This window comes from Stenella coeruleoalba, assembly GCF_951394435.1.
Source record: "Stenella coeruleoalba genome assembly, chromosome: 2".
Taxonomy (NCBI): Eukaryota; Metazoa; Chordata; class Mammalia; order Artiodactyla; family Delphinidae; genus Stenella; species Stenella coeruleoalba.
In genome coordinates, this window is record NC_137147.1 from 143,674,213 (window position 1) to 143,698,506 (window position 24,294).

The following is a 24,294-nucleotide window of genomic DNA, read 5'->3' on the forward strand; positions in this document are numbered from 1 at the left end:
CTTAGGTGTGTGTCTAATTAGAAGCCTACCCCTCAGGCTGCAGCTATGATGATAAGCATATAGGCCTCTTTCAGAGAAAGGCTGAGCTCCTAAGTCTGTTGCTTCTTGCTGTGCCTGGAGAGTGATAGCTGTTTAAGAGCTCTTTCTCCATTGGCTACAGTCCTCTGGGACCTGTGAGCATAAGCCCTGCTGGCCACCACAGCCAGGTGACGTAAAGGTGTCCCCTGACAACAGCTACAAAAATCCGAGTGCCAGGCAAGGGTATAAGCTCCTTTCTGGAAGATACTGGTGAGCTAGAGCAAGGCTTTAGCCTTGCTAGAACACAAAGGTTGCATCTGCTGGCCTCCACTCCCTGAGAGCAACTCTGTAGGTCCCTAGAACTGCGCCAGACCAGAAGCCTGCCCCTCAGGCCAAAGCTCCTGGACAAGCAAAGCCTCAGAAAGACAGGGCATGTCTGTCTGTTTTCTGTGCAATGCTGTGGGGATGGCAGTCTGCCAAGAACTGTCTCTCCATTGTCATAGTCTCATGGGATGCAGGAATGAATGTAAGCCCCTCTGGCCCCCAGAGCCAGGTGATAAAGGGGCATCCCCTGACGGGAGCTGCCAAAACTGGGGCACCGGATGCATGTGAAAGTTCCCCTCCAGGTGCTCTGGAGCATGGCAGAGAGCCTGAAGATGGTGCCTGCTGTCTGGAGCAAAACAGAAAAGGAGTGTAAAGATGGCAGCAACCCAAAGCAGCGTGCGCGCGCGCGCACACACACACACACACACACACACACACACACACCCCACCCCCACAGCTCCGGCAGGTTTTACCAAGGCAAAGGGAGAGCATGAAGATGGCACCACCAGCCTCCATCCCTGGAGGGTATCTCAGCCGGCCCCTGCCCCTCAGGCTGATGCTTTAAGGTCAGCAAATAAGCCTCACATAAAGTCTCGGTGCTTTTCAAAGGTCTGCTTCTGCATGGGCCCCTAAAGCGAGTGAGTCCGTGCACAAGCCCTTTAAGAGCCATTTCTGAGTCTTGTGGGTCTGGTGGATGCAAGCCCTGCTGGTTTTCAAAGCTGTTTTGAGGCCTCGCTTCTCAAGTGCAGGTCTTAAAAGGTGGGGTGCCTGGTGAAGGGAGGAGCTCTGGGTTTTGAGTTCCCTCCCTATGTGGGTTGCTGCCCTGGGTGTGGGCTTATGGTGAGATTGTGTCTCAGCCTCTCCTACCCACTACAATGTGGTTCCCTTCTTACTTGCCCAATGTGCAGGAGTCACTGTTAGTTTTTAGGGTTTTTTTCAGAGCAAATTGTTCCATACGTAGCTGTAGATTTGGTGTGTCCATGGAAGGAGTTAAGCTCAGAATCTTCCTGTGTCACTGTCTTGAGCTGGAATCCCCATGCATTCTTTTTTTTCTTCTTCTTCTTTTTTTAATTGAAGTATAGTCGATTTGCAATGTTGTGTTAATTTCTGCTGTACAGCAAAGTGATTCAGTTATATGTATATATACATTCTTTTTACATTCTCTTCCATTATGGTTTATCATAGGATATTGAATATACTTCTCTGTGCTGTACAGTAGGACCTTATTATTTATCCATTCTATATATAAAAGGTTACATCTGCTGACCCCAACCTCCCAATCCATCCCTCCCCCAACCCTCTCCCCCTTGGCAACCCCAAGTATGTTCTCTATGTCTGTGAGTCTGTTTCTGTTTTGCAGATAGGTTCATTTGTGTCATATTTTAGATTCCACATAGCAGTGATACCATATGGTATTTGTCATCCTCTTTCTGACTTACTTCATTTAACATGATAGTCTCTAGTTGCATCCATGTTGCTGCAAATGGCATTATTTTGTTCTTTTTTATGGCTGGGTAGTATTCCACTGTGTATATGTACCACACCTTTCTTATCCATTCATCTGTCGATGGACATTTAGGTTGTTTCCACATCTTGGCTATTGTGAGCAGTGCTGCCATGGGGGTGCATGTATCTTTTTGGATTAGAGTTTTGTCTGGATATATGCCCAGGAGCGGGATTGCTGGATCATAGGGCAACTCTATTTTTAGTTTTTTAAGAAACCTTCATACTGTCCTCCATAGTGGCTGCACCAACTTACATTCCCCCCACCAGTGTGGGAGATTTCCCTTTTCTCCACACCCTCTCCACTATTTGTTATTTGTACAGTTTTTAATGATGGCCATTCTGACGGGTGTGACGTGGTACCTCATTGTAGTTTTGATTTGCATTTCTCTAATAATTAGTGATGTTGAGCATCTTTTCATGTGCCTATTGGCCATTTGTATTTCTTCTGTGGAGAAATGTCTATTTAGGTCTTCTGCCCATTTTTCAATTGGGTTGTTTTTTTGTTGTTGAGTTGTATGTACTGTCTGTATATTTTGGAAATTAATCCCTTGTCGGTTGCTTTGTTTGCAAATATTTTCTTCCATTATGTAGATTGTCTTTTTGTTTTGTTTATGGTTTATTTTGCTGTGCAAAAGCTTGTAAGTTTGATTAGGTCCCATTTGTTTATTTTTGTTTTTATTTCTATTGTCTTGGGAGACTGAACTAAAAAGATCATTGGTACAATTCCCTGCAGGTGTTCTTGAGTATACCTTTGCTCCCTGATCCCAATACCCGGAATGTACATCCCACAACTGCCTCTCCTCAACTCAACTTTTCACGTTTTGGTTTTTTTTGTTTTTGAGCCTTTCCCAACCTCCAGGGGAAGTGACCCTTCCTTCTTAACCCTGTCCTAATAGATTTCGTTAATACTACATTGCCAACTTGCTATTTTATCTCAAGGATGGTTCCTCCTTTTATTTCCTGAAGCAAGTAACAAATATTAAACTTAGAGTGATGCTGCCCTTAGGGACCTCCGAAGTCACACATCTCTAGCTACAAGAGCACTGACTATACCACAGACTGGCTTGTACTGTGAATCCCTTTAGATTGATCACTATGGTCTTGTAATCTCTGAAGCTGAAATTACAAGAACTTCCATCAGCAAGTATTTGTTGCATTGTGTGAAAAGCTATAACCTTGCAGGGAAGGAGGGGGAGGTGGGGAATGGGATTATATACATAGGAAGGAAAAATATAATTTTCCACATTTAAAAATCAGCATGTAAACACTCAAACTAGGAAAAGAAGGCAACTTTTTTAATATGATAAAGGTCATGTATGAAAAATTCAAAGCAAACATCATACTGAATGGTGAAAGACTGAAAGCTTTTCCCCTAAGATTAGGAACAAGACAAAGATGCCTTTGCCACTTCTGTTCAACATAGTATTGGCAATTTTAGCCAGAGCAAATAGGCAAGAAAAAGAAAAGGCATTAAAACTGAAAGGAAAAAGTAAAATTATCTGTTTGCAGATAATACGATCTTTTATGTAGAAAACTCTAAAAATAAAAAACCAAACTGCTAAAGCTAATATACCAGTTTGGTAAAGTTACAGGATACAGAATCAACACAAAAAAATCAGTTGTTTTTGTACACTAACAATGAACAACCCAAAAATAAGACAGTCTCATTTATAATAGCATTTTTAAAAGGAATAAAATACTTAGTAAAACATTAACTCAAGAAGGCAAAAGATTTGTACTAAAAACTACAAAACACTGCTGAAAAAAATTTTATAAAGACCTAAATAAATGGAAAGACATCCCACGTTTATGGATTGGAAGACTTGATATTGTTAACATGACAATACCACCGATAGAAGTACAAAGATTCAGTGCAATTTCTGTAGAAGTCCCAGGGGCATTTTTTGCAGAAATAGAAAAGCCCATTCTAAAATTCATATGGAATCTCCAAGAATCCCAAATAGCCAAAACAATCTGAAAAAGCAGAACAGAGTTGCAGGACTCACACTTTTCTGATTTCAAAACTTACTACAAAGCCATAGTGTAGTACTGACATAAAGTTAGTTTTCAGGGCTCTTTCAGAGGAAATTGTTCCATACGTAGCTGTAGTAGTGACATAAAGTGAAAGAGAATACAGAGTCCAGAAGTAAACCCTCAAATATATGGGCAATAGAATTTTGACAAGAGCAACAGGATCATTCAATGGGGAAATGACGGTCTTTTCAACAAATGGTGCTAGGGAAACTGGATATCCACATGCAAAAGAATGAAGTTAGACCCTTACCTAATACCATAAACAAAAATTAATTCAAAACTCTTAGAAGAAAATATAAGGGAAAAGCTTCATAACTTTGGATTTGACAATGATTTCTTTGATATGATACCAAATGCAGGGGCAACAAAAGAAAAATTAGATAAACTGGACTTTGCCAAAATTAAAAACTTTTGTGTATCAAAGGACACTAACAACAGAGTGAAAAGACTAACCACAGAATGGGAGAAAAATATTTGCAAATCATGTCTCCAGTAAGGGATTAATAGATAAAATATATAAAAAACTCCTACAACTCAACAACAACAAAAATAAACCACTTGATTCAAAAATAGGCAAAGGACTTAGACATTTCCCCAGAGAAGATATACAAATGGCCAAATAAGCACATCATTCAACATCATTAATGATTAGTAAAAGGCAGTTCAAAACCACAATGAGATACCACTTCACACTCATTATGATGGCTATTATTTTAAAAAAACTGAAAAATAACAGGTATTAGCTAGAATATGGAGAAATTAGAATCCTCATGCATTGCTGGTGGGAATGTAAAATGGTGCCTGCCTGTGGAAAACAGTTTGGCAGTACCTCAAAAAGTTAAAGAATTACCGTATGATCTAGCAATTCCACTCCTAGGTATACACTCAGAAGAAGTGAAAGCAGGGACTCAAACAGACTCAAACGTAAGTATACTTACGTTTGCAGCAACATTCTTCATAATAGCCAAAAGGTAAAAGCTACCCAAAGTTACATCAACAGATTAATGGATAAACAAAATGTGGTATATATGTACAATGGAATATTATTCAGTCTTAAAAAGGCAGGCAATTCTGATACATGCCATAGTATGGATGAACCTTGAAACCGTTACACTAAATGAAATATGCCAGTCACAGAAGGATAATAGTATGATTCATTGAATGTAGAATAGAGGTACGAGGGCTAGGGAAAGAGGAATGGGGAATGAATGTTTAATTGGTACATTTTCTGTTTTGGATGATTTCTAAAGTTCTAGAAATAGTGGCGATGGTTGCATAATGTTGTGAGTTTACTGAATGCTGCTGAATTGTACACTTAAATTATTAACATGGTAAATTTTACGTATATTTTACCAGCATAAACACACTTTTTTTTTGAATAAGTGAAAATCAATATCTGCCTGAAGCTTTCTTTCATAAACAAATAGAGTAAGCAAGAATGATGACTCTGAGATACTCGGTCACTCAGCTTCTCCGTCCCATTAACCAGGTGGTGGTATGATTTGCTAGCAAGACATCCATTCCCCAAGTCTCCCCAGCCACATAACACTGAGAAGCAGAAACAACTCGATGGTGGGGAAGCATCTTTTTCCTATATTTAACCTGCACTGAACCACTTTCCTGTGTATGGAAGCATGCAGTCATTCAGACGGGGTTACTAATGAGTTAGTAGGTGGCATTGTGAAAGTCTCCGTTGATAATTACTTAGACCCTCTAATTTCAGGAATATGATACCCTTACAAATGTTGAGATTATTGAAAGAATATATCAACATTTCACAGCGACTCAGCTGCATTTTTGAGACCAAAATGTAAAATGCCCAGAAGTACTGGAGTGCTCTCTGGTTTCTTCTCCCTGCTAAGACACGGGTGGGCGCCTCTGCGGCCGCCCTGCAGGTCTCCCTCCGTGGGGAGGCCCCACCCACTTTCCACACACAGGCCTAGAGCCACAGCATCTGGCCTTGGCCCTGCATCATCCTGCTCCTTTTCTGAAAACAAAGCCCCTCCCTCTAGCAACCGTCCAGTCCTTTTCTTCTCCCCAACACAGTTTCACCTTCCTTCCTCCAGCATCTTTTTGCTTTCCAACATTTTCTTCCTTTGTATTTTTCTTCCTCCCTGACTTTTTGAGAGGCTTAAACTTATGGGGTGACCACCAAGTAAGTGGTCCCACAACTGACTTATGTACAAGATAGTGCAGAGTTGCCTCCTTTTCATGTGAGGCCGTACATGATAAACCAAAATGGAACAGAAGCCATGAAAAGCCCATCAGACGATTCACACGCAAGCAATAAAAGCTGAGCCTAGTTTTTCCAACACTCAGTTTTAAAAACGGTGGCCCCAGCTGCCTCTCAGAGCCCTCTCTCTCTCTCTCTGTTCTCCCAACTCTCCCTGGCGCTGCCACAGGCACAGGAAGCCCACACCTGGGGCTGTCCCCAGACAATGACAGGCCAGGAAACTGCTGTGCCAAGGGCAGCCTCTAGGGAGTAGTTTCAGTGAAGAAACGACATTATAAATCCTTGCTGGATTTGTAGAGAACTACCCCCACTACCACAATCACCTCCCTATGGGTGTAAAAAAGCTTCTTTAGTTCTCCTGAAAAGATAAGGCCTATGTGTAATGGCTTCTATGGGTTAAAAAAATAATAACTCACAACAATTCTGAAGTTCCAAGTGCTGCCTTTATATAAAGCAGCTTTTAAAGGAGTTTTTAAGTTAAAATATCCTTAACCATGGTATTTCTGGAAATAAGTTTAGAAGGGATGTTTCTTTTTCTCTTTGTGCTCTTTTGAATTGTCCCCAAATTCTACAATAAACATACAAAGAATTTTGCTTTTTTTTGTTTGAAACATATGCACACAAACATTTCTTTAAAAGGAGGACTGCCTAGATACAGCATCTCCTTGACATTCACAGATCTGACAACTGCCATCTTAACTATTTGAAAAGTCTGAATGACCCCGAAATGTACTACAGTGTAATATTCTGCAGCAGCATGAACATGAATCTCACGTCAGAGCTCACATGTAGAACTGAGTCACATGGCCGGTGACCAGTCTACTAGGCACCCATCACTCACAACTCAGCCAAGTTTTGTTGTTCTCTACTTACCTTCATTAAGGATCTGAGAAAACAGCTTAACGTTTTCATTTGTACTTTACTGCGTTTCATGAGGGAAAAATATATGTGTGTGTGTTTGTGTGTGTGTGTGTATATATATATGCCATATATATATGTGTATGTGTGTGTGTGTGTGTGTGTGTGTATGCATGCCAAGGTGGCTTCTAAAACTCCTAAGATTCTTAAAGGTTTCAGGGCATATATTTCATAAATGTCAGTCTAACTCATTACATCAACTGTTAAACAGCATTCTGTAGAGAGCAGGGAATAACACTGATTTGTTGAAGTTACTAGATCACTTTATACACTATATAAATTAAACAAAGCAGTAATTGGGAAGTATGCATAAATAATCCACATTTTGTTTTACTCCCCCAAAACAAATATATAAAGGTGATACATTAAGTTAAAAAACTCAAACAATATAAAAGAGATGAAAAATAGTCCCAGTTCCATTTCTTTCTGAATCCCACTACCCACTAAGATAGTCACTGTGAACAGGTGTACACTGCTCAAGAATTTTTTTAATATTATAAAATGGAAGAATTCATGGAATAATTCTATATATATACTTCCATGGATAGTGTTTGACTCTACAGTATTTTGTAGCTTTCTTTCTGTGGCCTAGCTGTTGATCAGTTTTATCTTTCTTAAATGTTACATAGCACAGTGTATTAAACCAATGCCCTACTGGTGGACACATAAGTTATTTCTGATTTTTTGCAATAGCAATGTTTCCATGAATATCTTTTACATATGTTACTGTCCACGTTCACAAATGAAATTACTATGTCTAAAAAAAAAGCCCATTAATAATGGTGATCACTACCCTCCAAAAATGACTGTACCAATTTATACTCCTAACAGCAATATATGAGAGTGCCCACCTTACGAAACTTTCACTAACAGTGTATATTATCTGTCTTTATCATCTTGACTAATTTTGCTTTACTTACACTTTCTTGAATATAAATGAGACTTAGTATTTTTCCAGATGTTAAATTGACCATGTGCATTTCTCTTATTCATATATTTTGCCCGTGTACTTTTTTTCATATATGTTACAAATATTAGTTTCAAGTTTATCATCTTTTCTACTTTGTTTATGGTATCTTTTACCATTATACAGTTAAATTTATGAATTTCTAGCCTTCATGATATACTTACAAAGCTCTCTCCTACAACATGATCAAAAAGATGTTTTACTATAATGCCCTTGTGGTTTTATTTTTCACACTAAATCTTGAAGTCTCAAATTAATCTGGGAAAACATATGAGTTAGGAATGAAATTAATGATTCCCACATAAATTTTCATTTACACTAATACAACCTATAGTAATTTCTTATTTTCTCCACTAATTTGAAGTGTCTCCTTTGCCATTTAGTTAATTCCCATATACATAGTACTTCCAGGACACTACCTATGTCATCTCTGTCCTGCTCCATTATTTTTGTTTTAAAACTTTTTTAGCTCCTCTTAAGAGTATCTGCTTATAGAAGAACTTCTGAACTAATTAGAATAAATGTAAGAAGTAATTTGGGGGAAAACGACATCCCTGTCATACTGGGTGTTCCCATCCAAGAATATGACATGGCTCTGTTAATTCTAGTTTTTTCTGTCCTTTTATAATTTCTTCATCTAGGTCTTGCATATTTCTCAATAAATTTATCCTCAAGTACTTTTGAGTTTTTAATACAACTGTGAATAGGATCTTTTGCTATGTATAAGAAAGCAGTTGGTTTTTGCCTATTTTCTATTTGGCCATCTGACTAAGCTTTTTAGCTCCACATTAAGCATTTATTTATCAAATCAATATCTGTGTTTGTTTTTTGTTAACTGAGGGCTAGGAAAGCAGGTCTCCTGCGTTCCAGAGATAGCTAGGGCTAAACATTCTTTCATAATTTCCAACTGATTCTCTTGAAATGTTCTAGGTATGTAATAATTTGGTCTTTCCTCTTCACTACTTATTTCTTTTCCTTGTCTACTGCCTTGTCCCACAGCAGCAGTCCTCCTGGCTGATTCCTGACTGTAATGGAAAGTCATTAGTGCTTCACTATTAACTGTGATGATCACTGGCAGCTTTTGATAGATAATCCTCAACAAGTTAAGAACATGTCTATTCCTATAATAATAGGGCTTTTTTTTTTCTTCTTTTAATCAGTCATGAATTTGCAATTTTATCAAAACCTATTTGGGCATTTTGATTTTTCTTCTCCCAACAAATTATACTTTCTAATATTAAATCAGTCTTGCACTATTGAAATAAATCCTACTTGATCTCTGTATATTACTGTTTCAGGACACTACTGGACTCTATGTGCTAACATTTTATTTAAGATTCTTTATAGTATTAGTAAGATAAAGCTACATTTTTTTTCCTTTCAGATGGTATCTTTGTTAGGGTTTAGACATGGGGTTATTTTAGCCTCCCATACACCCTTTCAGTTAAATGATTTCAAATGACAGTGGTCTTTCTCACCATCACCTTTCCTTTTTAAATGAAAACTAACCTTAACAATTACAGATCCAAAAAGCACATAAGTAATTCTAGCCAACTAGATGTCTAAGCATGTAAAAGCAAGACTTCTCAGGTAATCACACATCTCCATCCCCATTTAATAAACAAATGTGTATTCCTCAACTAAAATTCATCACACTATGGACTGTCCAAGAAAAATGACTGCCCTTAATTGATATTAGTGGTAAACAAAAAGAGAATGAAGCGTTACCACACCCCATCATATAGTTTTTAAAGCTGATGTAAGCTACTTATTTGTTTATTTTTTACTAAAGTGTATTTGATTTACAATACTGTCTGGGTTTCAGGTGCACAGCAAAGTGATTCAGTTATACATACGCATATATCGATTTTTTCAGATTCCTTTCCCTTATAGGTTATTACAAAATATTGAGTATAGTTCCCTGTGCTATACAGTAGGACCTTGTTGGTTATCTATTTTATATATAGTAGTGTGTATATGTTAATCCCAAACCCCTATTATAATTTATCCCCTGCCCTGCTTTCCCCTTTGGTAACCTTAAGTTTGTTTTCTATGTCTGTGGGCCTATTTCTGTTTGGTATATAAATCCATTAGTATCGTTTTTTTTTTTAGATTCCACATATAAGCAATATATGGTATTGGTCTTTCTCTGTTGGCTTACTTCACTTAGTATGATAATCTCTAAGTCCATCCGTGTTACTGTAAATGGCATTATTTTTTATGGCTGAGTAATATTCCATTGTATATATATACCACATCTTCTTTATCCACTCCTCTGTCAATGGACATTTAGGTTGCTTCCATGTCCTGGCTATGGTAAATAGTGCTGCAGTGAACATTGGGGTGCATATATCTTCTCAAATTATGGTTTTCTCCAGATATATGCCCAGGAGTGGGATTGCTGGTCATATGGTAGTTCTAGTTTACTTTTTTAAGGAACCTCCATACTGTTGTTCATAACGGTTGTAACCAATTTACATCCCTACCAACAGTGCAAGAGTATTCCCTTTTCTCCACACTCTCTCCAGCATTTATTGTTTGTAGACTTTCTGATGATGGCCATTCTACCTCACTGTAGTTTTGATTTGCATTTCTCTAATAATTAGTGATGTAAGCAACTTTTCATGTGCTTTTTGGCCATCTGTACGTCTTCTTTGGAGAAATGTCTATTTAGGTCTTCTGCCCATGTTTTGATTGGGTTGTTTGGTGTTTTGTTATTGAGGTGCATGAGCTGTTTGTATATTTTGAAGATTAATCACTTGTCAGTTGCTTCATTTGCAAATATCTTCTCCCATTCTGAGGGTTGTCTTTTTTTGTTTTCTTTATGGTTTCCTTTGCTGTGCTGAAGGTGTTAAGTTTAATTAGGTCCCATTTGTTTATTTTTGTTTTCATTACTGTAGGAGGTGGATCCAAAAGGATTTTGTTGCCGTTTATGTCAAAGAGTGTCCTGCCTATGTTTTCCTCTAAGAGTTTTACAGTATCCAGTCTTACATTTAGGTCTTTAATCCATTTTATTTTTGTGTATGGTGTTAGAGAATATTCTAGTTTCATTCTTTTACACATAGCTGTCCAGTTTTTCCAGCACCACTTATTGAAGAGACTATCTTTTCTCCATTGTATTTTCTTGCCTCCTCTGTCACAGATTAGTTGACCATAGGTGCATGAGTTTATCTCTGGACTTTCTATCCTGTTCCATTGATCTATATTTGTTTTGAGGCCAGTTCCATTTTTCTTTCTCAGGACTGCTTTGGCTATTTGGGGTCATTTGTGATTCCATTAAAATTGTAAAATTTTTTGTTCTAGTTCTGTAAAAAATGCCATTGGTAATTTAATAGAGATTGCATTGAATCTGTAGATTGCTTTGGGTAGTATAGTCATTTTGATAATACTGATTCTTCCAATCCCAGAATGTGGTATATCTTTCCATCTGTTTGTGTCATGTTCAGTTTCTTTCATCGTCTTACAGTTTTTCGAGTATAGGTCTTTTGCCTCCTCAGGTAGGTTTATTCCTAGGTACTTGGTTCTTTTTGATGTGATGGTAAATGGGATTGTTTCCTTAGTTTCTGTTTCTGATCTTCAGTTGTTAGTGTATAGGAATGCAAGAGATTTCTGTGTATTAATTTTGTATCCTGCAACTTTACCAAATTCACTGAAGAGCTTTAGTAGTTTTCTGGTAGCATCTTTAGTATTTTCTATGCGTAGTATGTCATCTGCAAACAGTGACAGTTTTACTTCTTCTTTTCCAATTTGGATTCCTTTTATTTCTTTTTCTTCCCTGATTGCCATGGCTAAGACTTCCAAAACTATGTTGAATAAAAGTGGGGAGAGTGGACATCCTTGTCTCGTTCCTGATCTTAGAGGAAATGCTTTCAGCTTTTCACCATTGAGTGTGATGTTAGCTGTGGGTTTGTCATATATGGCTTTTATTATGTTGAGGTAGGTTCCCTCTAGGCCCACTTTCAAGAGCTTTTATCATAAATGGGTGTTGGAATTTTGTCAAAAGCTATTTCTGCATCTCTTGAGACGATCATATGGTTTTTATTCTTCAATTTGTTAATGTGGTATATATCACACTGATTGATTTGAGAATATTGAAAAATCCTTGCATCCCAGGGATAAATCCCACTTGATCATGGTGTATGACCCTTTTAATGTATTGTTGGATTTGGCTTGCTAGTATTTTGTTGAGGATTTTTGCAGCTATGTTCATCCGTGATATTAGCCTGTAAGTTTCTTTTTTGTGGTACCTTTGTCTGGTTTTGGTTATCAGGGTGATGGTGGCCTCATAGAATGAGTTTGGGAGTGTTCCTTCCTCTGCAGTATTTTGGAATAGTTTTACAAGGATAGGTGTTAACTCTTCTCTAAATGTTTGATAGACTTTGCCTGTGAAGCCATCTGGTCCTGGACTTTCGTTTGTTGGAAGTTTTAAAATCAGAGTTTCAATTTTGGTGCTTATGATAGATCTGTTCATATTTTCTGTTTCTTCCTGGTTCAATCTTGGAAGTTTGTACCTTTCTAAGAATCTGTCCATTTCTTCTAGGTTGTCCATTTTATTGGCACATAGTTGCTTGTCTCTTATGATCCTTTGTATTTCTATGGTGTCCACTGTAACTTCTTTTTCATTTCTAGTTTTATTATTTTTTTGAGCCCTCTCCCTTTTCTCCTTGATGAGTCTGGCTGAAGGTTTATCAATTTTGCTTATCTTCTCAAAGAACCAGCTTTTAGTTTCCTTGATCTTTTCTGTTATTTTCTTCATCTCTATTTCATTTATTTCTGCCTTGATCTTTATGATTTCTTTTCTTCTACTAACTTTGGGTTTTGTTTGTTCTTCTTTCTCTAGTTGCTTTGGGTGTAAGGTTAGGTTGTTTACTTGAGATTTTTCTTGTTTCCTAAGGTAAGATTGTCTTGCTATAAACTTCCCTTTTAGAACTGCTTTTGCTGTGTCCCATAAGTTTTTTATCATCTTGGCTTTCATTTTCATTTGATTTCTTCGGTGATCCATTGGTTATTTGATAGCATACTGTTTAGCCTCCATATGTTTGTTTTTTTAGTTTTTTTCCTTGTAGTTGATTTATAATCTTACAGCATTGTGGTCAGAAAAGAAGCTTGACATGATTTCAGTTTTTTTTAATTTACCAAGGCTTGCTTTGTTGCCCAACATGTGATCTATCCTGGAGAATGTTCCATGTGCACTTGAGAAGGTGTATTCTGCTGCTTTCGGATGGAATGTTCTATAAATGTCAATCCATCTGGTCTAATGTGTCATTTAAGACCTGTGTTTCCTTATTTATTTTTTGTCTGCATGATCTGTCCATTGATGTAAGGGGGGAGTTAAAGTCCCCCACTATTATTGTGTTACTGTTGATTTCTCCTTTTATGGCTATTAGCATTTGCCTTATATATTGAGGTGCTCCTATGTTGAGTGCATATATATATATATATATTTACAATTGTTATATCTTCTTGGATTGATTCCTTGATCATTTTATAATGTCCTTCTTTGTCTCTTGTAACAGTGTTTTAAAGTCTATTTTGTCTGATATGAGTATTGCTACTCCAGCTTTCTTTTGATTTCCATTTGCATGGAATAGCTTTTTCCATGTCCTCACTTTCAGTCTGTATGTGTCCCTAGATTTGAAGTGGGTCTTTTGTGGACAGCATATATATGGGTCTTGTTTTTATATATGGGTCTTGTTTTTGTATCTATTCAGCCAATCTATGTCTTTTGGTTTGAGCATTTAATCTGTTTATGTTTAAGGTAATTATCAGTATGTTCTTATTGCCATTTTGTTAATTGTTTTGGATTTGTTTTTGTAGGTCTTTTTTCTTCCCTTCCTCTTTTGTTCTCTTGTGATTTGATGACTATCTTTAGTGTTGTGTTTGGACTGCTTTTTCTTTTTCGTGTGTCTGTTATAGATTTTTGGTTTGCAGCTACATTGAGGTTTTGATATAACAGTCTATATATATATATATATATATATATATATATATACACACACACACACACACACACACACACAGGATTAAGTTGCTGGTCTCTTAATTTCAAATGCATTTGTACTCTCCTCACAATTGCTGATTTTGATATCATATTTGTGGTTTGATGATTTCCTACCCTTACTATATGTTTACCTTTATTGGTGAGCTTTCCCATTCATAAATTTCTAGCTGTGGCCTTTTCCACCTGGAGAAGTTCCCTTCGCATTTGTCATAAAACTGGTGGTGCTGAATTCTCTTAGCTTTTGCTTGTCTGTAAAGCTTTTGATTTCTCTGTTGAATAGGAACGAGAGCACTGCTGGGTTGAGTATTCTTGGTTGTAGGTTTTTCCCTTTCATCACTTTAAGTATATCATGCCACTCCCTTCTGGCCTGCAGAGTTTCTGCTGAAAAATCAGCTGATAACCGTATGGGATTCCCTTGTATGTTATTTGTTGCTTTTCACTTGCTGTTTTTAATATTTTCTTTTTGTCTTTAATTTTTGTCAATTTGATTAATATGTGTCTTGTTGGTGTGTTCCTCCTTGGGTTTATCCTGTATGGGATTCTCTGCACTTCCTGGACTTGACTGTGTGTTTCCTTTCCCATGTTAGGGAAGTTTTTGGCTATTATCTCTCTTCAAGTATTTTCTCAGGCCCTTTCTCTGTTCTCCTTCTGGGACCCATATCATGCGAATGTTGGTATGTTTAATGTTATCCTGGAGGTCTCTTAGACTGTCCTCATTTCTTTTCATTCTTCTTTCTTTATTCTGTTCCACAGCAGTGATTTCCACCAGTCTGTCTTCCAGCCCACTTGTTCGTTCTTCTGCCTCATTTATTCTACTACTGATTCCTTCTAGTGTATTTTTCATTTAGGTTATTGTATTGTTCATCTTGTTTGTTCTTTAAAGCTTCTAGCTCTTTGTTAAACATTCCTTGTATCCTCTTGGTCTGTGCCTCCATTCTGTTTCCGAGATCTTGGATCAACTTTACTGTTATTACTCTGAATTTTTTTTAAGTAGATTGCCTAGCTCCACTTCATTTAGTTGTTCTTCTGGGGGTTTATCTTGTTCTTTCACCTGGAACATATTTCTTTGTGATGTCATTTTATCTAACTTTGTGTGTTTGAGGTCTCCATTCCCCAGGCTGCAGGAGTGTTAATTCTTCTTGGTTCTGGTGTCTGCCCCCTGGTGGGTGAGGTTGGTCCAGGGGCTTGTGCAGGCTTCTTGGTGGGAGTGACTGGTGTCCGCCCCCTGGTGGGTGGAGCTGGGTCTTGTCCCTCTGGTGGGCAGGGCCATCTCAGGAGGTGTATTTATAGGTGGCTGTTGGCTCTGGATGACTTTAGGCAGCCTGTCTGATGACGGGTGGGGCTGTGTTCCCACCCTGCTGGTTGGTTGGCCTGAAGTGTGCCAGCACTGAAGCCTGTAGGCTGTTGGGTGGGGTCAGGTCTCTTTGCCAAAATGGTGACCTCCAGGAGAGCTCACACCAATTGAGTATTCCCTGGGGCGTCTGCCACCAGTGTCCTTGTCCCCACAGTGAGCCACAGTCAAACCCCACATCCCCAGGAGACCTTCCAAGACCCTCAGGTAGGTCTGACCCAGGCTCCTATGACTGCTTTGCCCTGGGTCCCAGTGCATGTGAAAACTTGTGTGTGCCCTCCAAGAGTGGAGTCTCTGTTTCCTCCAGTCCTATGGAGCTCCTGCACTGAAGCCCCCCTGGCCTTCAAATCCAAATGCTCTGGGGACTCCTTCTCCTGATTCCAGACCCCAAGGCTGGGAAGCCTGATATTGGGCTCAGAACTCTCACTCCTGTGGGAATCTCTACGATATAATTATTTTCCAGGTTGTAGGTCACCCACCTGCCAGATATGGGATTTGATTATATTGTAGAAGTGCCCCTCCTACCGTCTCATTGTGGCTTCTTCTTTGTCTTTGGGTGTAGAATATCTTTTTGGTAGGTTCGAGTCTTTTTTGTTGATGGTTGTTCAGCAGTTGTGATTTGGTGTTTTTGTGAGAGGAGGTGAGCTCAAGTCCTTCTACTCCACCATCTTGTCTCCAGCCTCTCCCTCATTCTTAAGCAGAAGTTGAGCCCTCACAGGCAAATGTCGTTGACGCTTCATCATGAAAGATAATTGCCACTGCATGTGCTTCTTTGTCTCTCGAGGCAGCCTGGTTATATTTTTGATGTTGTACTGTTCAGTTACCTTGTGAAAGTCTCTGAAATATGCTGCCTTTTCATCTGGAAATTTTTCTAGCCCTCTGGGTCCTTTACTAGATGCCTTCTTGAAAACCACCAGCATCGTCTGAAAATCTCGTTTTGTTGCATTTCGCAGATACTGCATGGTTTAGAAATTCTAAAGCTGACAGTAAGCTCTTTAACAAAATGAAGTCTGAGAATTCAAAGGAAAGCCAGCTGAGAATACAGGAAACATGTTTCTAGCCAAACCCTCAACACCTCAGGATGGTCTGGGCCCCCTGATGCTAATACCGATCTTTATCAGATTTCAAGGAGGCAAGAAAAATACTACTTGGGATATGAGGCAAATTCCATTTGCCACTATTCTTGTTTATAGTACCAGTCAACCACCTAAGTAAGCTGTGTCATACACTCTCCTGGATGGTCTCAAGAAAGGAACATCTCTCATATTAGGGCATTAAGTTTAAGTGAAATGTTACAGAGGCAATAAGAACCATGTATGACCAATTCAGGAGGGGTGGGGGGAATCAGCACTGAAGGAAGGAGGGAAGAAACCTGAACAAATGAGTGTCTCTGGGTCTTCCAATCAATCAGTCAAAAATCATCTGGACTAACGGTTTTGTTTAACATGAGGAATTATGATTCAAATAGATACCCAGATATATATATTAAGGAACAGTATTTTTTACTACATTAATATTATTAGTGTTATTGAAATTTTAAGATGAAGTCAATCTAATTTAGATTATATAATTTGAGGCTAATTCCTTTAACTTTCACTGATTTCCCCTCTAAATGATCAAATAATAAATGATCAAATAATATTTGTTTTATGCTTAAGTTAGCCTGTATTCATATGCCATAAATATAAAGGGAAAATGATCTGACAGACACTTGCTATCAAGTATACTGTGATATTTTCTTAATCTCAAATAGGCCAAAAACAGTTTTAGAGAAACATACTAGAGCCACATATTTTAGAGGGAAGTGGCATGGATGGGGCTTCCTTAAATTTCTTCTGTACTCCTGTTCAAAAGAGACAATCAACACTGTTGTATAGGTGGAGAACAAACTAAAAGCATCTACAACGTGTTTTCATATCCATTTTACAGGATAATTTGCTTCTACAGCAGCACCGTCCAGTAGAACTTTCTGCAACAGTGGAAATGTTCTGCACCTGTGCTGACCACTACAGTAGCCACTGGCCCCAGGTGGCTCCCAAGCACTCTAAGTATGGCTAGTATAACTGAGCAACGGAATTTGAAATTTCACTTTGATTGATTTAAATAGGCACATGTGACTTCATGGTTGCATATTGGACAGTACAGTTTTAGACCAACAGAATCTTCTGTTTTGTAAGAAAAGTTTACATTATATGTATATTAATCATTATGACAATACTACCTAAAACTCTTTGACAGTACTCCCTAAAACGTTTAGTGAACATGTAATTCAGGGTAGAAACTTTATTTGCCTTCACTATAGAGGTACTTAATGACAGAACACATACTAATCCTCTTTCTTTTTTCTATCCTAGTTTCTTCTTTCTATGACTAAAAAGAACGATTAGTCATTTTAGTGGTTGGTCAAGGACAGGTCTTCTGCCTTGACTAAAGTAGTTAATACTCATCAAGGAAAAAATCTGTTCAGAAATCTCTGAAAGTAAATGTGAATTTGTATCTTGCAATTAAAAGCAAGGCCTCAGGCTTAGCCAACAGTTATGTCATCAAGAGAGCTCTCAAATTATTAGTCATACAAAAGAGTGAATGACACCATAATTTATAAAACTTTCCTGAGGTTCTTTCTTCCTCTGGTTACTAGTGGAATATCCATAGAATAAATTCTATTTCATTAGATCAGAAAAAGTTTTGTTACAAACTTTCAATTTTAAACTAGTTTTAAAAAGAGGAGAAAGGTGAGAAATATGTTTCACCTGGCAGGTCAGTATCTCTGGCAGGCATTCTTGCTAAACAGAATTTTTTTGTACAAGAAGAGACATTCAGGTTTGACTTTTGTTAAGTTATAACGCAAATTAATTACAACAATTATTAGGTATTTCAAGGGGGAAAAAATCTAGAACATCAAAGTATCTTTACCTCGTAATGAGCAAACTGGTCCATTTTCTTGATTCTTAGAGCGTTTATTTCTGAACTGACTTGGAATATCTAATGAAAGGTCTTAAAAGGAAACAGGAAAACAACTGTTAAAGGCATATAACCACATTCAAAAAATAATTTCAAAAATTGATGTATTTTTAAGGATTTATCTCTTTACTGTCTTAGTTTTCAAAGGAAACATTACAGTTATTATTTTAATACAATATCGTATCTCCATATGCCAAATATGTCTTACCTAGGAATGGATCAAACTTTCTAGATTCTGTCCCACATATGAGGCAGTTAACCTCATTTTGGAGAATGCCTCCGAATATAGCCGTGACAACTGTAGACGCTCCATTTCTAGAGAAAATCACACAGGAAAACATCTCAGTAAAAAACTAAAATACATACGTGGAGGTGGCTCTGGGGTGTGTGTGTGTATATATATATCATTTATTAATTTAAATTATAACAAAAATTTTGAAGCTATATATAGATGTATACCAAATAAAAGGTTTAAGCCACTGTCCTTCCCCCAGCTCCTCTCCCAAACCCACTACTTTGTACAAAAGTTCCTAACAAACAAACACTGAACATTTGCCATTACTAACAGATCACGTACGTGCCTGTCTGTACTCAGGGCAACAGGACCCCTTTCCCTCAATTATACCCCTCAGAAAAGAGGGAACTGCCTTAGATTGGACCCTTTGCAAGACTTCTCATATTATGGGGAGCACTCTCAATTACTTTACTTTGAACAACAACCTTGATCAAAGATAGTTTCAGGTTTTTTTAGATGGTCGTATTTGGGGAAAATGAGGTAAACAAATTTAGTAATCACCGGTGGAGATATGACTTCACATTTGAAGTGCTGGATCTTACTATCAGCAAGCCTTTTAAAAAGCTCACTTAAAACAATATAATAATTCCCTTGTGGAGATAAAAAAATATGTACAGCACTTTAAGAACAATAAGAAACCAACTGTCCTAATATTACTTAACCTCCCTGTGCCTCAGCTTCATCAAATGTGAAACAGGCATAACATCTATCTACCTCAGAGGCCTGGTGACGATGAGATGGGAATATACCTACAGTGCTTTTAGACAAGTGCTTAGCAAAAAGAAAGACCTTAGAGTGTTGTAAGCATCTTTTATAACAATAATCAGGATCATACCTGCCTTCTGCTTTTCTTTCCTAAGTATCTTGGACATGTAACTCACAGGTGCACAGCCTGCCACGGTATGGACAGAGAATGCACAAGAACAGCTGAGAAAGTGCACCAGTGACAGCATGATTAGCAAGCACTTGTATTATTTGGCACTTACATGCCAGGCTCCATTCTAGGTACTTTCCATGTAAATCAATTAATCCTCACAGCAACTCTGAGGTAGATAAGATCATCCCCATTTTGCAGACCAGGAAGTTGAGGTTCATAGGTTAAATAACTTGGCCCAAGTTCACACAGCTGGCCTGACCTGAGCACCTGCTGTGGACACTATGCTCCTTCTCTTAATTTAACTAATATATAATATTAATGGGTAAATCAACTATACTTCAATAAAAAAATATTATTTTAAAAACCAAAATGGCGGGCTTCCCTGGTGGCGCAGTGGTTGGGAGTCCGCCTGCCGATGCAGGGGATACAGGTTCGTGCCCCGGTCCGGGAAGATCCCACATGCCGTGGAACGGCTGGGCCCGTGAGCCATGGCCGCTGAGCCTGCGCATCCGGAGCCTGTGCTCCACAACGGGAGAGGCCCATGTACCGCAAAAAAAACCACCCCAAAATGGCTTTGGGTTTCACTGCAACAACAGGAACCCACATAAAATTGTCAACAGAACAAATAAAGATGAATCAGAATAAAAACAAAAGTATTAATGGATACTGAGGTTCATTTGTGTGCTGTCATTAACAGTACTCCAGTGAACACAGATAATAACTTTTGTGCACTTATGCAGTTACTTGAGCCAGTATATTGCTCTTTTTCGCTAATAGCAGTTTGAGGTGGTTTCTGTCACTTGCAGTCAATAGTACTCCTAATACACTGAACCGTACTTCAAGTTGCTCCAAATTAGACCTACTGCAATGATGAGACAGACAAAACTTACCTGAGCAATTCTATTATTTTAAAAGTTTGCTTTCTTTTCTATGAAAGGGCTTCCTTCCTTACTGGCAAAAAACAAAAAAGCTACAGTATGTTTCTTTTAAGTTGTTCATAGGATACACATGGCTTTAGTAAATTACAAAGGGAAGATACAATGGGAACTGTAGGATATAATGGCCATTTCAGGTTTTAGATTTAATATCTGTATCACAAAGGATATACCACCCCCCAAAAAAAATCTACTGAAAAGTAAAGGGACTATGACTGACCCTTTTATACTGATGTTCACACACACTGCTGCCTTTAATTAAAATGGAAACTGCTTTATTAAAAAGCAGTACATTTAAACTCAATGTACTTCTTCCTTTGTAATTTCTTCCTCTGAGAAAAAGATACTAATGAATTCTTGGCTATCTGATGTGTATGGCATTAAGCTTAGTCATTATACAATGACTTAAAACAAGATTCACGAATTATTTCAAAATCACTGTTCCATTTATCATAACTACACAACGAGAGAATTTAACTATTGGCTACTTGGACAGGCTATTATGCTGCAAAGTTCCTTTGTATTGGCACTCATGATTTTCTATGTGTTAAAAAGAACACATCCGCCATTTATTTCTACCATCCTCACCCCCACCTTCAGTAGGGTTCAGTGTGTTTATACGAATAAATACAAATACAGGAGACCTTTTTTTTTGTAGTTTTAGCAAATATGATCCTTACATCCTGAAATGCATCCTCCAGTGAATTTAAGGGAATATAAAGGAGCCTGAGTTTTGAATACTTAATAATTTTTTTATGTTCCTAACTCACTACTGGAACTTAAAATTACTATTATTTAAAATATCATGAAAGGGTATGGATTAATACTGAAAACTCATTAGTTAGTTACTAAAAGAACATCTTATATCACACAATGTGATTCCCTTAGTTACTAAAAGAACATCTTATATCACACAATGTGATTCCCTAAGGGTGCCCTGGGCATCAAATAAAATAATAAAGACATATATCCTCTCACTTCACACAGACTATCCTTCATAGAGCCCAGCTCAATATCCTTTGTGTATGAATATATCATCCTAAAATACAAACCAGAATTTTTCATTTAATACTATGTTTGATTGGGTGCTAGCAGCAAGAACATTTCTACCAGATCACAGGTCCTTCCCTTTCTGTACTGGATTCTAATTTGAACCATAGCTCCTAGGACCTAGGTTCAAACATTTAAAAAAGTATGGCAATTCATATTGATTGCCCATCTCTGATACAGTCAGATTGGCTGTGAGACCGCTCTGTCATTAAAAAGACCTTACCTTACACAAAATCCGATTTACGAACTGTCAGGCAATATACTACAGCAAACCCTATATATAACTTACTCTTTTCTTCTTTCTTTGGGGAGTTCGTCTTATAATCCCTTTCCTGCATAGGTCAATATGAAACTTTTCCCAAAATTTGAACAAAAGGAGACAACTAACCAAGATCCAAGCTGAAATCAAAGTCAATTTTCTCTCCCTCAGCAAAATAAACATTCTGCTCTCAAAGTATATTTTGGGGTATCAGTACCTGGGAAAGCAACCCAAAAGGTTTGTTTTGTTCATACTGAGAGGCAAAAAAAAAAATTCTGAAAAGTTACGAATGCCTCAATTTGATTAAAGAACAGACATATTTTTGGAAAATTTAAGTCCAAATGAGGCTTTAGAAAAATTCACGTTCAAAATATTTTAAGCCTGTTATTAGTGAACAAATGTAATTATTTTAGTATATGAAAACTGTCTCCCATACATTATTCAATACAGTTGGAGGAAAATTTTTAAGTGTTAAATTGTACAAATGTTTTCTATTTTTTCAAGTTTAAAAATAATCTATAGCAAATAACGATTAGAACTACACCTGGATGCAAGTACAAGATGCCTTCGATCTGGAAGCAGGAGGCATGTGCTAGTCCCCTTGGTCACAAAGTTCAAGTGCACAAAAGTTTCAGCAAAGGTCCAGAAAACTTCCCACCTTCCATTATAAATCTAATAAACAAGAACACCAGTAGCAATCTGAGGTCTTCCCAGAAAACAAAAGGAAACTAAATCTTACATGCAACATTTGTTACTTGCAGACAGAGTAGAATTCTCTTGCAGAATTGATGAGCGGGAAATACCGTTGAAACCGCCCTGGAGTTCCAAGTGCAGGTGGTCTAACAGGTAGCGCATGAACTCATGAGCGTCCTGCTGCTGATAGCCCCTTGAAGCAAACAGAAACAGTCACTGTGAGGCTCCGCCTGCCCAGCCAAACAGGCAGGAGGGCAAAGTGTTGGGCCACAGCCCTGCGCTCAGAGCACAGGGAGGCGCCCTGATTCTTCCTCCTCACTTCCTCCTTGTTTTACATGTAAAAGCACCTTCCAGACAGAATTCCACTACTGAAAAACAAGTCTGAAAACACAGAGTAGTAGAGCTAACTGGACTTCTAGTGATCTCAACTGACCTCACTTAAGAGGAAAACTGAGGGGCAAAAAAGGGGTTGTGTGACCTGCCTGAAGTCCTGCAACAGGAGAGTAACATGTCTCCTGGATGGACTGTGAATCTTCCCATTTCCCACACGGCCTCTCTAGAAGATGCTCAAATGTTAAAATCTCACATCTTAACCTGCACCAGAAAACTAGGTCTAAACCACCATTATAAGAAATAAGGAATTTAAAACTAAATCTTTAGACTGAAAGATACTAATTTTTAAACACTGGCTGAAAGGAAGAAAAACTTTATCTAAAGAGTTAAAGATGTATAGCATTCTGTACTTGCATCCTAATCTCTGATTCAAGAGATTTTTTAAATAAATAAAAACTTTAAAACGCATTGACTTATAATTATGCTCTAGCCTAAAACTTTAATATATACAGCAACATATTCTGAGGTTACTTCTTATACTATATTCAGTCAGGAAATTCTATGGAATTCTTCTACTAATACAGATCAATGACAAGTGAACAGTAATGAAATCTGACAAAAAATTAAGCTGGTATAGTTGGAAGGTAACAGAGGTTTATGTAGATAAATCCAGCAATGATATCTAAAGTACATTCATAAAATTATCGATAGGAAAGACTACTGCCTACATTTTTACAGGTATGGAAGGCTGAGCCTGCACGTCCAGAGCCTGTGCTCCACAGCAGGAGAGGCCACAACAGTGAGAGGCCCGCGTACCGCAAAAAAGAAAAAAGAAAGGACAGGAAAAGCTGGGCATGCTAGGAAGCCATAAGAAGTGTGGCAAGTAGGTATATGTCTGCTGGGAAGTTCAAACTCAGGAACAGTTTCCCTGCTAAGTGACTGGCTTTTGGTTTGGGTGGGAAAAGAGAAAGAATAGCTCTGATGATTTCTATGTCCAAAGCTGTTGATTACATTTAGGGTACTTTTTTCCTGCATTTATTTATTTATTTAATAGAGGAAAGTTGTTCCTACTTCTACATGCATGATTGTATTTCAGGCTCCTCACTTTTTTCCCCCTTTGGCCATGCCGCGCAGCTTACGGGATCTCAGTTCCCCGACCAGGGATTGAACCCAGGCCACAGCAGTGAAAGCCCGGGATCCTAATCACTAGGCCACCGGGGAACTCCCAAGGCTCCTCTTATTTTATTCCAAGGTATCACACTCCCTAGATACTGTCACATGTTAATCAAGGAAAATGGGCTTTCTAAACTTTAAAAAATTTTACTTTGGGATTATAAATACAAACATAATTCAAGACCCCATTGCATTTCCACTTTGGCATGTTGTAAGAACTTTTACCCTGTACACGTAATAGGAGTAACAATTACGAGAAGAAAACCCTACGAGAAGAAAACCCTACCTCACACCTGGGCACTGTGCAGTGACCCTGCACTAAAACTTTATTCATGATATAATCTCAAGATCTAGAGCTAACCAAGA

At 38.0% G+C, this 24,294-nt stretch overlaps 1 protein-coding gene across 3 annotated transcripts in view; it reads right to left on the reverse strand.

Annotated features, from left to right (window-relative positions):
• Positions 1–24,294, reverse strand: part of USP3 (ubiquitin specific peptidase 3) — a 213,358-nt gene that overhangs the window by 15,729 nt on the left and 173,335 nt on the right. For all 3 annotated transcript variants that reach the window (XM_079912024.1, XM_079912023.1, XM_079912025.1), the window contains 3 exons: positions 22,469–22,615; positions 18,522–18,628; positions 18,266–18,346 (listed from right to left, as the gene is read on the reverse strand). In XM_079912024.1, coding sequence (XP_079768150.1) covers positions 18,266–18,346; positions 18,522–18,628; positions 22,469–22,615 — 335 coding nt within the window. The remainder of the gene's footprint in view (positions 1–18,265; positions 18,347–18,521; positions 18,629–22,468; positions 22,616–24,294) is intronic.